This window comes from Ostrinia furnacalis, unplaced genomic scaffold, assembly GCF_004193835.3.
Source record: "Ostrinia furnacalis isolate ACB-3 unplaced genomic scaffold, ASM419383v2 OfSCF3546, whole genome shotgun sequence".
In the NCBI taxonomy this organism is placed as follows: Eukaryota; Metazoa; Arthropoda; class Insecta; order Lepidoptera; family Crambidae; genus Ostrinia; species Ostrinia furnacalis.
Window position 1 is genome coordinate 565,449 of NW_021133785.1, and position 19,342 is coordinate 584,790.

Below are 19,342 nucleotides of genomic sequence, written 5' to 3' on the forward strand. Positions count from 1 at the left end.
ATATGGGTCAAAATAACATTTGCCACACTACATAAAACTAAATACTGTTTCCTTCCATGATAATAATATTGTTTTGTTTATTTGAATGATTTCCCACGCTGAACTCTCCCATCAAACTCAATAACAGGGGGGCGCTACCATCGTTCAACTATATGGTTTCCAACATGGCAAAAATCGGAATTTTGGAACTATACATATACTTTTTGTCAATAATACAGCCAAAAGTGATTTTGTCCTCTATAAAGGCCATGGTTTTTGGCCTATCTTCTTCATTTTCTAAGACATCTACAGTACACACAGTAACCTGTCCTCAGATGAATCTTCAGTCTGTCTATTTTAAACTTGACCTTTGATGAGTGTAAGCTGATGTCCTTACAGTAGCACACATCAGTGAACAAGTTCTAAGGCGTCCTTATAATAGTACAATCACCTGTGAGTCTGTCCTCCGTGTAGGCCATCGTTCGCGCGATGGAACCGAAGCTCAGCTTGGACGAGTTCTCAGAGTCGGAGCGAGCTCGCACGAGCCACGCTTGCTCCTCCGCCATTGCTTGATGCGCTATGTACCTCTTGCGGTGACCCTAACATCTGTAACACGTGCCATGTATGGAAATAGTCATAATTTCAATGAATTTGAATTTATTACATTTAGGCTGAGTTGCACCACCTTAACAATATCAATAACCGGTGCTTTTTGTATGGAGATTGACAGATTTTTGACGTTTGTCAAAGTTAAAGTACAATGGTGCAACTCAGCCTTAGGTACATAATAAGATACTGGATACAACACTCATAATGCTTTTGTTATGGTAAGAAAAGATTCAAGCCCGTGTTTCTTTCAATAATTAAATTAAGTTAGCAGCCGCCCGCGACTTCGTACGCGTGGATCCTGTTTTACCCCCTTTTCCCGAATTTTCTTTGCTATAAACCTCACGGAGCCCGAGACCTTTCCAACGAATGCAAAACCGTGGAAATCGGTTTGTGCGTTCTGGAGTTATAGCGTCAGGGAGTAAAACCCGACTTATTTTTATATAGTAGTTAACATAAAAAGCAGGTAATGCAGGACCGGTCTTTAAGGAAATCCTTGGGGGAGGCCTATGTCCAGCAGTCACCATAAATAGTGCCCTGGAAAATGCCTATGTAATGCCATTCTGGATGTCTCATTTATTACTTTTGTATGCATGTTTATGAATTAAGCGTTGTATGCTAAGCCAAATTCTGATACCATTACTTAGGTATAGGCTTAGATTAGTAATCTAAGCTTATAAGTTAACACTGGAAGGGAACAATGCAAGTAGGGTTGCCAACATTTCATCGGCGAAATATAGTATTTTCCAAAATAAGGTGTAAAAAAATATAGTACATTTAAAAAAAATATAGTATTTTATGGGAAAAACAAAAAAATAGACAAATATACATTTTTTAATTATTTATTTTTATAAAAACTATATTTTTTTGCAGTTCTTGCGCTGTGTAACAGTTTTTTGTTTAATATAAATGTATCATATGCTTTGTCACATTCAATTTTTAAATTAATATAAATCAAAAGCTCATTTTTAGTGCTACTTCTGTTTCTTTCTTCTCGCCACTTCGAATTCATAACCGAAAATATCCTTTCTGTAAATGCCGAAGTGGCGAGAATAGAGAGCAGGAATGAAATTACTTCAAATAAATTTGGTAAGTCATTTTCAGTATTTTTTAAAATATGCTGCCATTTTCGGACTGTAGTTTTGTCAGTAAAGTCACTACAGTCTTTTAATTTAGCAAAGATTTCATTCAATATCGTTATTTCAGAGTAGGTATAGGTCGTCCATTTTGATACTCAATTTTTCTTGTAAATTTAGAACTTCTAATATTGTCTCACAGTCATTAAATGAAACCTCCTTTTTTAAATTTAATTTTTGGATTTTAAATAACCAATTGCTTTCACTGAAATCAAACCATTTATTAAGATAGTCGTAAACATTTTATCAAGAAATAGCAAAAAAATCTTTTGAATTCCATAACTTTCTGTGGGGGGGATTTTGCTTCTAATGATTGCAACATTTTTTTTTGTTTTGTAACCAAAAAAAATATCTTCTTTACGTTTTACTAGCGCCGATTTTAAAATTGACATAATATGTTGTGAGATAGAGACACGCAATTTTTAGTTTTACAAAAGTAATACGATAGAGAAATACAAAGCAATAAAAACCACCTGTTATAGGGGCATTTTTTGGAGAAATTGATCAAATAACCAAAAAAACACGAATTTAAAAGCAGAATTTTTTTCAAAAAGTATATTTTTTTATTATTTTTTGGCATTTTCTGGGTATTTTATTAGTATCGCCTGTTATTTAGCATTATTATTGTTTTTATTTTATCAGGATATACCTCTTAGTTTAAAAGTTATTACGTTTTCTTTATGAGAAGTAATTGGAATAAAAAAATTCTATAAAAAATTAAAAAAAAAAACAAAATTTTGACTTCTTTTTTTTTCGAAAAAAATAGGTCTAGTTTCACATATTTTCATATGTGCACTTTATCGTGACTCACACTGTATATTTTGGGGATCTTCAGTAATCCAGTCATACTCTCTTTCCCACTCCGGTTTATTTTATTTGGAGTCTTTTTGGTATTTTTCGTTTTTTAATCGGCGTTAGCGGCACAATAGAATTTGACGCACTTTCGTTATCACTACCACTTTCCATACCTAATTTATATAAGATTTCAACTTTTGAAAAGAAATAACAACATCTAGTTGAAAACGATTCTGCCGATAAATAAAGCAGACCAAAATATCGTTTGACGACGTTAAAATTTACGTTGTCAATTTGACATTGGCCAGCATCTGTGTTGGCCAGTTCGTTACGTGCGATGGGGCGGAAAGGTTCTGGAATGGAGGCCGCGTACCGGAAAACGCAGGACGTCCACCTACAAGGTGGACCGACGACATCGTAAAGGTAGCAGGGAAGCGCTGGACGCAGGCCGCTACCAATCGATCAACATGGAAAGCATTGGGGGAGGCCTATGTTCAGCAGTGGACGTCCTATGGCTGAAATGATGAAGTTCGTTTAATACGCAAGCGTTCGGATACACGCTATCGCCTATCGGTTATGTTCACGGACCTCATTAAAGGAAATGGTACGTGCGCAATAGGTTATATGACTTAGCCATCTTAACAGTTAAAAGTTACTTTAAAGGCGCGTTCTTATTTTTTTTAATGAAGGATTTGTTTGTTAGATTTGATTTGTTGAAAATATAGTATTTTTGCGTACTATATATTTTTTCAACAGTATATAGTACGCAGACCCGAAATATAGTACAATACTATATATTATAGTACGGTTGGCAACCCTAAATGCAAGGCAAGATCTCTATTCTCTACACAACACACAACTATTCTATGAAAATGTATAGAACTTATAGGTATTTGTTGTCGCCCGTCGTCGAAACAATGATAAAGTAAAACCATAGTCAGTCAGTATGTCACGTCATACCTACTTAAGAATTAGAAGACTGCGACAGCAAGATGAGTTAAATTAAACACCTACGAAGAAATCAAGATAATTTCCGGCTGACATACGACATGGGAGGTCTCCTGCTATTTCTTAAGATAAACCTTGATAAAACTGAACAGTTCAGCAAAACCACAATACACAGATGAATGACGATGCCACTACACATTTGCAATAATCAATACGCTCCCACGCTGGCTGAATAAACAACAACAAACAATAAAATCATAAAATAACAGACCACCATTGTTATCTATTTTACTAAATACTACTTACAATTCGCTTTATTCGATGCCAATTTCACACGTATAATTTAATTTTGAACTTAATTTTTGAACAATTCAACCGTTTACACCAACAAATGTTATATTACGTAAAAAATAAAATTCAAAAATACAAACATGCATTGCCCTTTTACAATGGTTGTGTAATCCAACAAAATTTAAGAGATTATCTGTTTGTTTACTTGTTGCTCTTTTTTGCAAATGATAGAGCGAGATGCATAGCTATTAGACATGGTACACATTTTTTGGTAGTATTACATTCATTAAATTCATTGATAGTGTTGTCACCCAAACATCAATGCACAATCATAGTGAATTAGTAATTGAAGTATATTTTATGTAGTGAGAAGTTAATTATTTCATTTATATAAAAACACAATTGTCGATGCATCTTTGAAACAGTATTGTATTTATGTACCAGCTCGTGTTTAATTTGTAAAATCATTATCTTTCAATAGGATCCTAGGCACTTTAAAATAATTTCTGTAAGAGGTTTTAAACGCCATCTTAACTATTTTGGGACTTGTAGATATCAAACATAGTATTTTATATCTTACAAAATATTACATATTTAGAATAACACGTTTGATTTATAAAATAAAAAAAAACTGTTTAAATAAAAATCAAGCAAAATGATTACAACACAGGCACACTTGTACGACTTACAGTTTAGAAGCATTAAGCAAGCAAATTGACGTCCGGTATAATAAATTGACTGTCCTTGTAATGAACAAAGAAAGCGGTGCTACACTGCTGCTGGCTAATATCAGAATATATTACATTGTGATTATTTATTGCTCGTGTTGAGTGCAAAATTCGTAATATAATTCAACTACTTAGAACCTGCTGCACTCAAAGAAATGCATAGCACTAGTGTTTAATAAGACCCGACACATTATAGTCCATCATAACTGTTTAGATTAGATATTTGAGATTCAATGCACATTTTGCGGATTCCAAGTTAGCGACACATTCACCCAATTTCGCAATACTACCTATAAAAGGGGCTGAAGGATTTGTGTCATGCGCACTGTTAGCTCGGATCCGATCCGTGTTTAAAAACGTCATAAGATTTCATTTTAAAACCATTATTAACTTTCAATACGTAAACAGATAAAGAACATTATGTAAACTTTAAAAATATTATTCGCTTTTTATAGCCAACAAGGTTTAGATTGTTCAAATATGTTATTTGAATTGACTTAGAAGGCGGATCGGATCCGTTGAATTTTCAATCTCATGTATAACCCTATAAAATCTGCAGAGTTTAAGGTCAAGAAAGGGATAGCGTGTCAGCAGTTACCCCATGACTAAAAAAGACAAGTGTATGAAGGAAGATCAGGGTAATCCCTAAATGGTAAGTTTTAAGTTCTTTGAATCATCGCATTGCTATTGGAAGTCAGCCAACAATAAATAAATTTGACAACTGTAGTAATGAGAGATAGTTAATAGGAGATAGATTTTTGCATAACATTAAGTTTCTTATGATGAGACCCGGGTATTGGATCTGGAACGGTTCCAGATCCAATACCCGTATATATAATACGTTACGTATTATTATACAACGTGTCCCAAAATTCAAGGATAAGCCGGCGCCGCAGGATGGACATAGTCATGACTACTTTAGGAAAAATAAGAAAAAAAATCTATCTCAATTATTTTTTAAAGTTACACAATAAATAATGAAATTCGTCGAAAATTGACACCCCTTATGATATTTTACATCACCACGGCCACAATATTTCAAATACTTCTGTTTTTTGTTTGTATCGGCAACTTAAGTAGTGCTGCTCTCCACTCCAATTCTTAAAACCCCCAGAATCCTTGCAGATTTTACACAAAAGTTAATCAAAATATGATATTTCCTTAAAATTTTGAACGATTTTTACTTTCACACCACTTAGACTGGTCGTTTTGTAAAAAAAAAGTATGAACACTGCTGCGGCAAGTTTTTTATAAAGTTGACGCAACTATCCAAGATTCCAAAATAGTATAATACTAATAGAAAACTAGTCGCAAAAAAGATATGCGTACCATTTTTACAAGCACTTCGCTTGTTAGTTAGTATGGGATAAATCTTGCAACTGAATTTAAAACCAGTTCTCCTCAACCAATTGAGCTGAAATTTGGTATACTTATGTAAGTACGATGACAATGCAATATTATGGCATCATTGAGCTGGATGGAGTCTGGAGGTGGCCATAGGAACTTCTAAACGAAACGGCGGAATTGCATCTAGTTTAGGTTCGTTGGATTTGTTTTTTCAAGCACTTTAGTGCTAGATGATGTCCAGGGTCCTGATGATGAAAACAAGAGGTGGTCAGGAGCTGGCCTTAGGAACTCCTTAACGAAACAGCGGAAGCTTATCGAGTTTGGGTTCGTTGGATTTGTCTTCCCGGGCACTTGGGCCATGAGATTGAGAAACAACTAAAGTTTAAAATACGAAAGCTTGTAGCGCAAACAGAAAAAAAGAGGAATAAATTCCATGCGCGATTATAACTTTATTTTACACTGTTTAGTTGTTTCTTAATCTCATGGCCCAAGTGCCCGGGAAGACAAATCCAACGAACCCAAACTCGATAAGGTTCCGCCATTTCGTTTTGGAGTTCCTTTGGCCAGCTCCTGGCCACCTCTTGACTTCATCATCAAGACCCTGGACATCATCTAGCACTAAAGTGCTCGAAAAGACAAATCCAACGAAACCAAACTAGATGCGATTCAGCCGTTTCGTTTAGAAGTTCTTATGGTCACCTCCAGACTCCATCCAGCTCAATGGTACCATAACAATGCATTGTCATCGTACTTACATAATGTAACCAAATTTCAGCTCAATCGGTTGAGGAGAACTGGTTTTAAATTCAGTTGCAAGATTTGTCCCACACTACCTAACAAGCGAAGTGTTTGTAAAAATGGTACGCATATCTTTTTTGCGACTAGTTTTCTTAGAGTATTATACCATTTTGGAATCTTGGATAGGTGCCTCAACTTTATAAAAAACTTGCCGCAGTAGTGTTCATACTTTTTTTTTACAAAACGACGAGTCAAAGTGGAGTGAAAGTAAAAATCGTTCAAAATTTTAAGGAAATATCATATTTTGATTAACTTTTGTGTAAAAACTGCAAGAATTCTGGGGGTTTTAAGAATTGAGGTGGATAGCAGCACTACTTAAGTTGCCGATACAAACAAAAAACAGAAATATTTAAAAAATAGTGGTTCTGGTAATGTAAAATATCATAAGGGGTGTCAATTTTTGAAGAATTTCATAATTTATTGTGTAACTTAAAAATTAATTGAGATAGATTTTTTTTCTTATTTTTCCTAAAGTAGTCATGACATGACTATGTCCATCCTGCGGCGCCGGCTTATCCTTGAATTTTGGGACACGTTGTATATAATAAAATATAGCATTTTGTAATACGTAGGTAAATCATATCCTATACTGGATGCATAATAATCACTAAAAGCTGTCGATAGTATTCTTATTGAGCTTTTAAACAGAAAAATAATAAAGGCTACTATAACATTGGGATAAAATTGTAATAAATACCTACTATACAATGCCGTTGGTTATTTGATTAACAGAATTAGGTTTATTTTTCTCAATATAAATTTTAAGGGAATTTCAATATTGTCCACCTTTTTTTTATTTACATTAAAATTTTTGAAGTTGAATAATAATTGTTTTGCAATGTTTAATTGAATCGCAATTTATTAGGAATGCAGGCTGTGATTTTCAGTGAGTAGGTACTTAACGGATTTGATCATTAGATTTGTACTTGAAACATCGTCTCTTGTAGAACGGAAGCCTTTATTGATCGCAAAGTTCACGCAGTGCGCAGTCGTGGTGTTACGCATTTTGCACATGCGCCAACTCGGTATTCACACATTTTGAATTACGGGGATTCTATAAATAGAACACCACCTAAGGCTCAAATTTAGATAAGAAGGAAGTCGAAAATTTTGCTAATATTTTTTTAATATTATTATTTATTTTATTTAATAAAATGAATTAGTTTTATTCTATTTTAAAAGCACGTAGGTAAATAACATTTAAGGAATAAGTAATAGAAATACATAGTAAGTATAGCAGCTAAGTTTTAGATTAAGAATAATAATAATATAATAAGATAGTAATACTATTTCATTAAATGCTAAATCAAACACTTAAATACGCTTTGATATCGATTATTTATACACATTTCAGTGCATTAAATTATCAATTGTTAGCACTTCACTAGTTTTATTGACAGATGATAGACGTCAAAATCAGCAGTTGTTGTTGTGGGGTTGTTGATTGACTTGTGCGCGCGAAATCCGTTGTTTACTTTCGTTCGAAGCTGAGTAAAATTATTTTGAGTAAAAACCAATAAAATGGTGGAGCTATCGGCTGAAAACGTAATCTCTACACAAATAAAGCTCATCAGAAAGTATTTGAAGTTCAAAATTATCGAAGACAACGTCTCATTTCGTGGTCATAGTCAAGAAAGGAATCATGTGTACGATCTCATGAAGCGATCGATTGTGAATGGAGAATCTCACTCTGCATTGATAATTGGGCCTCGAGGATGTGGCAAAACAACTGTTAGTATACTCACATACAATTTTATGTAAATAAAATGCTATAATTTATCATGATACGTTGATCAACAACATTCGTCTTTATAACCTCTAAAATAGCTGTTTACTCTCTAATCCATATCTGTGTGTTTACTCTTTGTTATTGATACAGTTTAAGCTATTTTAACGTGGAAAAGGTCATATCAAAAACATATTAGTTGATGTTAAGCTTAATTTATGATTAAAATGAACCACATGTAAATAAACAAAGCTTCATAGTGCAAAATGTTTGTCCGCAGCTCATAAATTCAGTATTAAGCCAGCTTTCAAAAGAAGTGGATTTAGAGAACGATGCCATTATTGTGAAGCTCAACGGCCTGATCCACCACGATGATAAAATAGCACTCAAGTCTATTACAGCTCAGGTACGTAAAAAATTAGGGTTATTATTCATCATCATCATCATCATTTCAGCCATAGGACGTCCACTGCTGAACATAGGCCTCCCCCAATGCTTTCCATGTTGATCGATTGACGAACCAAAGTCGCTGACATAGCCCGACGGATTAGCAAGCTGAAGTGGCAATGGGCAGGGCACATAGTACGCAGAACTGACGGCCGATGGGGCGGAATGGTTCTGGAATGGAGGGTTATTATTATCACCATTGAATTAACCCGAAGCAGAGGTAGGGTTAAAGCAATGGGATGTGTAAAAGCACTTTTTATAGGCCTATTTGCAGAGAATGTGTGACTTTTCCTATCAATGGGTGTTGTGAACTTTTCTTACATAAATTCCCATTATTGAAGAATGGGGATTAATCAATGAAGTTTTGTGAAAGAAATTCACTTCTGAATTTGACTATGTCTTGTAATTCAGCATGCCTCTTGACATAGGCCTCCTCCAGCTCCTTCCACGGAGCTCTATCCTCCGCTACTCTGGTCCAGCATGGCCCCAAGGTTAGGCGGATAAGAATAAGAATAAGAAATTTATTCATAATGTTCATTACATGTCAAATTTTCAATATATTTTCTTATTAATAATAAACAATTGCAGTATTAATAAGAAAGAAATACACATCATGTCCAAATAAATTAACAATACAAATAGAATTAATGTCAATTAAATGTCAAAATAAAATGATATCGTCTTTCCATCTAATTTTTGGACGCTCTTTACTTCTACGGTCTTCTCTTGGGTACCATAGTGGTAAGTACAGGAGCATAGGACGCGAGTGAAACACGAGACTGCTGTCAACGCACTGATTTATTATTGAACCAATATGCACCATATAGTGAAACTCTTGGGACAGTAGTTTTTGCTTAGATCTTTTACGGTTTTAATCTAAGTATTGATTTTGTCATACTCATCTGTTAATTTACAGATGCAGCTAGAAAACGCAGTGGGTGATCGTGTGTTCGGAACCTTCGCTGAGAACCTATCCTTCCTACTGAGCTGTCTCCAAAGCAGCGGCAACCGGAGCGCTAAGAGCGTTGTGTTTCTGCTGCAAGAGTTCCACATGTTCTGTAAGACCGGTCGGACGCAGACGTTGTTGTATAACCTGTTCGATGTCACACATAATAAGCAGGCTCCGATGTGTGTGCTAGGTAAATAACCAGATAATGATTTTATTTGTATGATTTATAAAGTTGTTTTTTATTTGACCTTCACCAGATCGTCGCCATCGTCGGTCCACATAGTGGCAGAGAACCAGTCGTTGTAGATATCCTTGGGGGAGACCTTTGTCCAGCAGTGGACGTCAAAACATACAATTTCTCACATAGCAACTGTATCAATCTGAATACTAACGGCCGCCCGCGACTTCGTACGCATAGATCCTGATTCCGTTTAAGGCCTCAGCCTCGAACTTAGCGGGCAGCGGGGCGGCGGCGGCGGCGGCGCTGGAGCGGGGCGGGCAACGCAGACCCGTTCTCGAAACAAGCGGGCAGCTCGCGCGGCGCCTTAGCGGCGAAGTGTTGTGTTCGGGGTTGTGTTGTCGAGATATTTGTTTTTATTCGCGAACGAAATGTCTGAACAACGGCGACAATTTTATTTCGATTCAAATTTATTCCTTACGCTCGATTTATTGTGGGCAAAAGAAGGAGTGCGCTGCGCCCGCTCGTTGCCCGCTCCCTCGCCGCTGCCCGCTCCGGCGCCGCTGCCGCGCCGCTGTTTTCGAGAACCGGTCTATTTGATTTGACGCATAAGATCCTGCCGCTCCCGCCCCGCCGCCGCTCCCGCGCCGCTGCCCGCTAAGTTCGAGGCTGAGGCCTAAGGGTTGAATTTTGCAAAATCCCGTCTTAGTGATCACCTACGTCCTAAAAAGAACCCCCATGCAAAATTTGAGACTCCTAGCACTTGTAGTTTCTGAGATTTCGTGATGAAAGTCAGTCAGTGACCTTTCACTTTTATACTAGATTTATTTTTGTTTTTATTTAACTTAAATTTGATTTTTTCCAGGTGTAACAAACCAAATAGACGTCATGGAGTTATTAGAGAAACGCGTAAAGTCCCGTTTCTCCCACCGCCATATTTTCATCTTTCCTAACGAGGAGACAGAGCCCGGTGCCACGCCGAAATCGCGCTTAGACACGTACACAGAAGTGCTAGTTCAGCTTCTATGTGTGCCTTGTGTGAAGCGAGTTGAAGAAAAGAAAAAGGGACGGGGTAGGAAGAAGTCTACAGGTAGTTATTATATTGAAGAGAATACTATATTCTGCTGCTAATAGATTAGACCAGTGTTTCTTAACCTGTGATCCAGGGACCATTTAACAATCTATACTAATATCTATACTAATATTATAAATGCGAAAGTAACTCTCGTCTGTCTGTCTTGTCTTACTTTCAGCGGTTTAGGCTTAGTTTGAGTTCCGGGAAAGGACATAGGATAGTTTTTAACCCAGTTTTTGAAGAAGGGTTTGGACGCGCGATAAAGTTCTTCTGTGGCAGACAAAATTCCCCTCTGGACACGTGGTCCGACTGCTTTGTCCGACTAATCGGACCACGTGAACTTTTTTTTCCTGTTGGTTCGATTATGGAGTCGGACTATCAAGACTTTCTGTTCTTAAGGTTACATGGTCCGACATTTAACCGCCCAACCTATTTGAAAGAAAGAAAGAAAGATACATTTATTATTTCATTAACTCAACACTTTTTAATTGCATTTTCTTTATTGAAAAACTATAACAGACCTATTCCTTTTAGTTCAAATCAAAGTTTAACTGAGTTGAACTTTCCGGAAAAAAAATCCATAGTTTTCATAATTTTTCTAGAAAGAAGAACGGTCACGCCCCATACAAAAAAAACCCAGACCCGACAGAAACGAGACATACCTCAGTTTTTTTGTCATGTCTTAATTAGTTAAATTATATATTTTTTATATTCGAAATCTATGTATAACACCAAAATATTACCCTTTGTTTTTGTTCAGGCGTTATACAAAAACTAATACAAAATGCCTATTTATCACCAAAATTGGTAAATGTATGTACCTAAATGTCTATTGCAGCTGCTATGGAATGTATCTAGGTGACCTGGAGATACAACCGGATTATACAGGGTGGTTATACATATGGAACGATAAGTGATCTCACTCGATTATTTCTAAACTATACAAGATATCGAAAAACTAGTTACTGATTCTGAAAGTGCTTCACGAGCTCTTTCAAATGGTACCAATAATAGGTTACAGATTATGGAAGCTGGTAACATTGAATTTTTAGATTTTGTAACTTCTCGTTTCCACCCTGTATAATCCGGCTGTATCTCCAGGTCACCTAGANGTGCTAGATGATGTCCAGGGTCCTGATGATGAAAACAAGAGGTGGTCAGGAGCTGGCCTTAGGAACTCCTTAACGAAACAGCGGAAGCTTATCGAGTTTGGGTTCGTTGGATTTGTCTTCCCGGGCACTTGGGCCATGAGATTGAGAAACAACTAAAGTTTAAAATACGAAAGCTTGTAGCGCAAACAGAAAAAAAGAGGAATAAATTCCATGCGCGATTATAACTTTATTTTACACTGTTTAGTTGTTTCTTAATCTCATGGCCCAAGTGCCCGGGAAGACNTAGGCATTTGTATTAGTTTTTGTATGACGCCTGAACAAAAACAAAGGGTAATAATTTGGTGTTATACATAGATTTCGAATATAAAAAATATATAATTTAACTAATTAAGACATGACAAAAAAACTGAGGTATGTCTCGTTTCTGTCGGGCCTGGGTCACAGATGACCGTTCTTCTTTGAAATAAACGGAATATATTTTCCTAAAAATTCAACTACTTATAATAAATCTATTGAATATTTTTGATTGATTTTTTTAGGCTAGTTTCCTAAAAAAAATTTTTTAGTCCGTCAATTTTAATATAAAAAATATTGGACACGTATATTTTTAATTGTCAATCAAACAAATAATTACAAAGTTATAGTCATGGACCTATAAAAAAAGTCGGACGGATTCTCATCAACAAAATAGGTACTGTGACATTAGGATACACCAGCTTGCCTGTACGTACAGGCCGGCACGCACACATTCAAACCCTGACGCACCACTTCGAGTGCAAACTTCACACAGTTGACACATTTAGGCGGCGAAAAAACAACACGAATACGACATTTCTTGTGTGATGAAATTGTGTAAAAACCGTTCTGTTCGAACAAACAAAAATTAAGGAATCACATTTCACAGGTAAAATAATAATCCAATCACTTATTTCCCGACATTAAAATATTGAAATTAATTGAAATCAAACGTCATTCACTCGAAAAAATAATACGTCAAAGACTAGTGTTCTCAGTTATTTACGTGGGAAAATTACCCGAAATATGGGAAATTAATAATAATTTTAGGACTTTTTAGTTGTTTATTACGCATACTATAGAAATAAAATAATTTATCATAATAATTGTGTTTTAATGGGATATATTTTCATAGGCAGATTTGATCCTTCCCAAACATGTGGAAATTCAAATTTTCTTACATTGATTGCAAGTCAGTGTCAGGTTGTATGTTAAAATTATCAGAGATAATAATAATATATTGATGATGCATAAGATTATGATTATAATGTACACAAGATTCGTAATTTGTAACTGCGTGAATCATTTTTGATCAACATTATGTACAAACCCTGACACTGACTTGCAAACAATGTTAGAAAATTTGAACATTGAAAATTTCGCGCCTACCTCAACGCATTCACCTTTCATTCTTTTCAAATGGCACGGAATAATTCTGTCTGCATTTCCAAGTAACATCTGCCGATCTATGTTTTTCTTAAAGTAAATGGGTAACATGGCATCCCTAAATTCACTCACACAATAGATAGACGTCAAAATTTTGCGTCACAGTTTTGTTGTAGCGCGAGTTCCGTCCGCCTTTTTTTATAGGTCCATGGTTATAGTGCGTTGAAGTTCCGCGCGACGTCACAAAGTGCAGCACTTTTACGCACTCACTGACGTCACGGGCCTTTTCTTTAGAACTTTGGCACGCTTTATCTCTTTACATTTTCATTAGTTTTAAAAAGTGAAAAATAGGTGTCGATTATTTTTTGANTGAATAAGAAGATAGCAATACTACAGTTCACACTAAAAAGAGAGGTAGGGCCTCAGAGAGCGAGATAGATATAAGTAGGTATTTGACTCAAGTTTTTGTTCCAAGTTTGCCCTCCATTTTTATCTTTACAGTCTAATTTTTTAGAACTCAGCAGAAATGTCATCAAAAATGGCCAACTGACATAAAAATATTTTTAGCCTGTGAACTAGTGATGCAACAAAACCTCTCGTTAATCGCGAAGTGAAATTATTGTAGTACTTGCGTATCATCGCCGGGAGATCGTCAAAATACTAAAAATATGCAACAAAGTCGCAACATTGAATGTGAACTGATTATGAAATTTTCGAGAACAGGAAACAAACTGTATGCACAGATGTAATCAAAAAACATACTGGACAGTAAAACAATCAATGATATCCGTAAAGTTATTAAACTTCAAATAGTTGCAAAAGTTCTGTTTGACAGTGTTGCTACTATAGTTCCAAAATACTGGACTGTCCTATCGATGACATTGACAGTGGGGCGCCACCGTCAATACCGGATCGCTGGTTCCGATTTTTGCCATGTTGGAAACCATATAGTTGAACGATGGTAGCGCCCCCCTGTCATTGAGTTTGGTGGGACAGTTCAGCGTGGGTCATCTATAGTGACATCTCGCTCGCTCAGTTCTTTGTTGCTCTATTCCACTAGGGAGGTAATTTATGATGCTATCAATTGAAAGAAGATTTTTATTTTCTTTTATTTTATTTACTTATATAGGAAAATAAGCAATGGAACAATACGTAAGCATAATTGCATAAAAAAGTAAAATAATTTCGTTTAAATAAAACCGACTAAAAATTAAACTGACTCCGAAAAAGTATACACTAAAAGTAGAAAAATAATTTTACGTTATCTCCAAAATTGTCGAAGTAATCGCTGGAAAACTAAACAAAGTATCGTATATTTTTTATTTCAAATTAATCAGTAATCGGAATAAGTGAATACTTAAAATAATATCGATTAAATTTACAGATTATTGTCTATGACTCACAGGTTACAGCACTGATGTGTCAGAGACAAGTCATAGACAATATGGAGATAACACATGATTTTAAACGTCAAGTCAATTTGACAAGTCTTACAAATTTTCATCGTCCACGTATTTTGCTAAAATAATTTATTTCAAAGATTGATTTCAAACTTGTTTAAACGTGAAAATAAAGTTGGTTTCATGGACTTGTTAAATAATGTGTATGATATTATGAACACGTAAGTGATTATGGTGTAATTGTGGATGAAAGTGTTTGTTTACATCTCTGCTGGATTCTAAAAAATCAAGGTATAGCTTCATGATCCGAAACCAATGTCCGAAACACAGATTACTTGGTCCGAAACTGTTAGATATTTTTTGTAAAAATGTTTGAAACCTGAAAAAGTACATAACAGCTAAAAAATTTAAGAGATGTTTTTATTTTCATCTAAACAAAAGTTCAAAAGACATCCAATTGTGATTATTTGCAATTGTTTTTTGATAATGACTTTCGTAATAAATCAAAACGTAGGTATACATAGAATTCGGAACAACAAATAGTAAACAACCGCCATGATGGGTCGGATTGGGCCGATGTTGCCACATGGTACCGATTTCCCAGGAATTGGGATTGTAATTCCCTGATTCGCCAACACATTAAGCCTAAATGGCCGACAATTTTGTGTATTTTTATTTAACTAGGTAATCTTAGTTTCAAATATTAATTATTTATTAGTGTCCGNAGAGGGCACTAAATTCCACGCGGGCGAAGCCGCGGGCGGAAAGCTAGTCATAAATAAATGCCACCAAAAGTTTTAAAACCAAAATTGTGCTTGATTTCCTAAGGGGACAAAAAAGGTTAATAAACACTGGATAAACGGTACAATTTATGTTGCAAAATTGAAAGTTCAATAAGAATTTACTGCGTTCTGCAAAATTCGACATCTTATACCCTTCTTGACTTGCCTCAATTTAAGTTGCAAGCTGATGGTTTTTTGGAGCCTTAAACATGAATCGGCTTACGCTCGACTGTAGTTTTGATTTTTAGTTGCTTCGACATTGATAAATTGCACAGAATACCTAATAGTCCTACCTAATAACCGAATAATATCCTCTAACACATTATTTAACTATAGCGTGGCATCTCTTTCTACTGCGTAGGTCTCTTTTTCGACACAGTAGTGTTGCCAGTTTTTACTACGCAGCACACGCGCGGTGCATCAATCTTCTATAGTATGGTCGCCGAGCACGTAGAATTTCGTCCAATGACCCCAAGCTACCCATCCTTATCGCTCGCGTGTAATTATATTGCTGTCGCGACTGTGCGACGGGCGCCCGCAGTGAGTGTGCGAGCGGGACAGCAACATAATTACGCGCGAGCGATAAGGATGGGTAGCTTGGGGTTATTGGACGAAATGCTACGTGCTCGGCGACCGGGCTTTACCAAACGCAAATTTTACAATATCATCATTGTTATTACAGCTACAGAAGAAGTAGATATAGACCAATCAGAATTCACAATACCTCCGGAAGTGCTATCCCGGTGCAAAGTGAACCCAAGCCAGTTCAACGAGCTAGATCCAGGCTTCGTAGAGGATTGGAACGCACACGTGTTAAGTTTGGCCAGCGATGAGAGAGTCACCGATGCTTTGGAGAAGCTCTGCTATTATACTGTGAATGAGCAGATATTTAGGAATATTCTGGTGAGATGAATATAATTTTTAAACGCTTGTAATGAAATTGATTGACTTTAACTTGGATTAGGACTTGAACCTATGACTATAGTCTGGTCTGTGAGCACGTAGAATTTTGTCCAATGACCCCAAGCTACCCATCCTTATCGCTCGCGCGTATTTATGTTGCTGTCGCGCTCGCACACTCACTGCTGGCGCGCGTCGCGCAGTCGCGACAGCAATTTAATTACGTGCGAGCGATAAGGATGGGTAGCTTGGGGTCATTGGACAAAATTCTACGTGCTCACAGACGGGCCTTTAGTTAGCTACATATAAAGGTACTGAGACCTTTGTTAAAAATGACTATTATTCTTCTACATGAAGACTGTATGGAGAGGAATACTTCCCTTTTTTAACCGATTCAAAAAAGGAAGGTTCTCAACTCTGTTGATGTTTTTTTCTGAGTTTCATAAATGCTAATATCTGTATCAATTGAAGATTAATTGGCAGAAAATGCTGTGAACAATTAAGTCTGCGAGTATTTTTTGGGTGTAATAATAACAATCTAACCATGACGAGTGAATTTCTTCTACACTCTACAGTAAGGCCCAGAACAGACAGACACGGTGAAACGCAACTGCAACGAAACTGCAACTTTCTGAGGATTCTGATGAATGAAACTGAAACTGAAAGTTTCAAACTGGTCACGTCATGTGTGGTCTCTCAACGGACGCTATGGCAGAAACTTAGATGCAACTCAAAAGTAACTAGCAGTTGCAGTTTCGTTTCACCGTCTGTTCTGGGCCTAATACTTATGTATTTATTTTTATTTCCAGTTCCAATTAGTCTCCCAACTGTCACCATCCAAGCCTTTCATAGACGCGGGCGAGCTAGACGCTATCATAGACAAGACAGTCGCGCCCGAGCATAGAGTCAAGTTGCTGCAGAGTCTGTCCATCTTGGAGTTGTCTCTGGTCATCGCGATGAAGCACGGCTTGGAGATATTCGACGGACAGCCGATGAACTTTGAAATGGTTTTGCACAGGTAAGTTTTCAAGTACAGATTAGTAATCGTATTTTTTTTGTAGCAAAGTAGTACCTATTGGTACCTAAAAGAGAATAATATTAGCCATTGAATCGCTTTTCGGAAGCTCGACGCAGCGACAGCATATTATGCAGTTGTTAAAATATAATATTATTATGTTTATGTTCATTTATAATATTATTATGTTTATGTATTTATGTGTATGTCTATTATATTTATTTGTATTATGTTATTTATTTTATGTAATCTTATGTAAGTAGGTTTATTATCAAAAATGTAAATTTTTTGCACCGCCTTACTCTTTCTGCATGACCCGTGGATGACTGGCAGAGAATGCCATCCGGCATTAAGTCCGCCACAGTGCATTGTTAGTTTGTGTGCTGAAGTTTAAATAAATAAAACGCGCGATTTTGATACCGCGTCCATTATTCAATAAGATAAAAATCAAGTCAAAAGAGAGGTTGAACTGTCTCAGTATCCATAAACTTCACATAGACAGCTCGGCAACAGCGTTACTTATTACCAAAACTATCTGGGCCCGCGACTTCGTACGCGTGAAAATAATTTGAATAATATTTCCCGTTTTTGCAACATTTTTCTTTACCGTTCTGCCCCTGTTGGCTGTAAGGTGATGTTAATAGCCAAAAGCCTTCCTCGATAAATGGGCTGTCCAACAAAAAAAGAATTTTTCAAATAAAAAATTAAAATAAAATCGAATAGTTCCTGTGTTTAGCGCGTACAAGCAAACAAACGTAATATAGATTAATAAATATCTTTAAATATCTTTGGACAATCTCACACAGCGCCATCTAGCCCCAAAGTAAGCAATTAATATGCTTGTGTTATGGGTGCTAGCTTAACGGATATACTACTTATATACTTTTTTTTTAATACATACATATTATACATAGTAACACCCAGACCCGTCACAGAAATTAAAATTCATCATTTCAATTTCTGCCCGGCCGGGAATCGAAACCGGGACCTCTCGGCATAGTAGTCCGTTCTGAACCACTACACCAAACGGCCGACAATTGGCAGTTTCTATAGCTTTACGTACGTTAAAATTCACTATTCATTTGTCAGGTACACAAAATTCGCCAACGCGAATTCGTCAGCTCAAACCGTCCCTCGGCCAGTCATACTGAAGGCTTTCGAGCATCTACAGTCTTTAGAAATCATCATGCCAGTCCGAAGCACCGACTCCATATACAACCCTGGGGAAACCACCGCGAGTAGGGTACAGAAAGAGTACAAATTATACACGTTGGCTGTACCCGTGGACGATATAACTGAAGCTGTTAAGACGTTTAGAGCGTTGCCCACGGAAATTAATCATTGGTACCACAATTCGGTATGTTAAAATGAAAACTACTAATTTGGTAGCTTTTTTGTTTGTGGCAACACTGAATGTTTGGGAGTTTTATAGGGCACTCAACGAGAGTTGAGGCCATCAACACAAGCATTTTGTATCAGTGTGCTTACCATGAGTTTACGATTGGTGTGCTCGCTAACAAGTGCGTCAAAAAATCTATGAAGATTTTAATTCTTCAAAGTAGCCGCTAGGAGCGCTGTACAATCTGTCATACATTTAATGACATTTTTACGCAATTGCTAGCGAGCACACATAACGTAAACTCATAAAGCACACTTTCTCTGTTTGCGCTGACGTCTTGCATCAGACTGTCGTGCTTTCTGTCTCGCTTGCAGACATTTAACAGAGCGA

General features: G+C 36.5%; 2 protein-coding genes across 3 annotated transcripts in view; one reads left to right on the forward strand and one right to left on the reverse strand.

The window, feature by feature from the left end:
* The window catches only part of LOC114357952 (synaptic vesicle glycoprotein 2C), a 29,105-nt gene extending 25,201 nt beyond the window's left edge, over positions 1-3,904 (reverse strand). Inside the window, exons 1-2 of the mRNA XM_028311782.1 lie at positions 3,771-3,904; positions 431-585 (exon numbers count right to left, since the gene is read on the reverse strand). Coding sequence (XP_028167583.1) covers positions 431-545 — 115 coding nt within the window. The 5' untranslated portion in view covers positions 546-585; positions 3,771-3,904. The remainder of the gene's footprint in view (positions 1-430; positions 586-3,770) is intronic.
* Orc4 (origin recognition complex subunit 4) overlaps positions 1-19,135 on the forward strand; it is a 33,975-nt gene extending 14,840 nt beyond the window's left edge. Inside the window, exons 1-7 of one of the 2 annotated variants that reach the window (XM_028311780.1) lie at positions 8,107-8,359; positions 8,635-8,760; positions 9,718-9,940; positions 10,794-11,018; positions 16,381-16,601; positions 17,408-17,616; positions 18,703-19,135. In XM_028311780.1, coding sequence (XP_028167581.1) covers positions 8,150-8,359; positions 8,635-8,760; positions 9,718-9,940; positions 10,794-11,018; positions 16,381-16,601; positions 17,408-17,616; positions 18,703-18,979 — 1,491 coding nt within the window. In that variant the 5' untranslated portion in view covers positions 8,107-8,149 and the 3' untranslated portion in view covers positions 18,980-19,135. Of the gene's footprint in view, positions 1-8,106; positions 8,360-8,634; positions 8,761-9,717; positions 9,941-10,793; positions 11,019-16,380; positions 16,602-17,407; positions 17,617-18,702 lie in introns of those variants that run through there. The other variant, XM_028311781.1, reaches the window with a different exon arrangement.
* Positions 19,136-19,342: the final 207 nt, after the last annotated feature.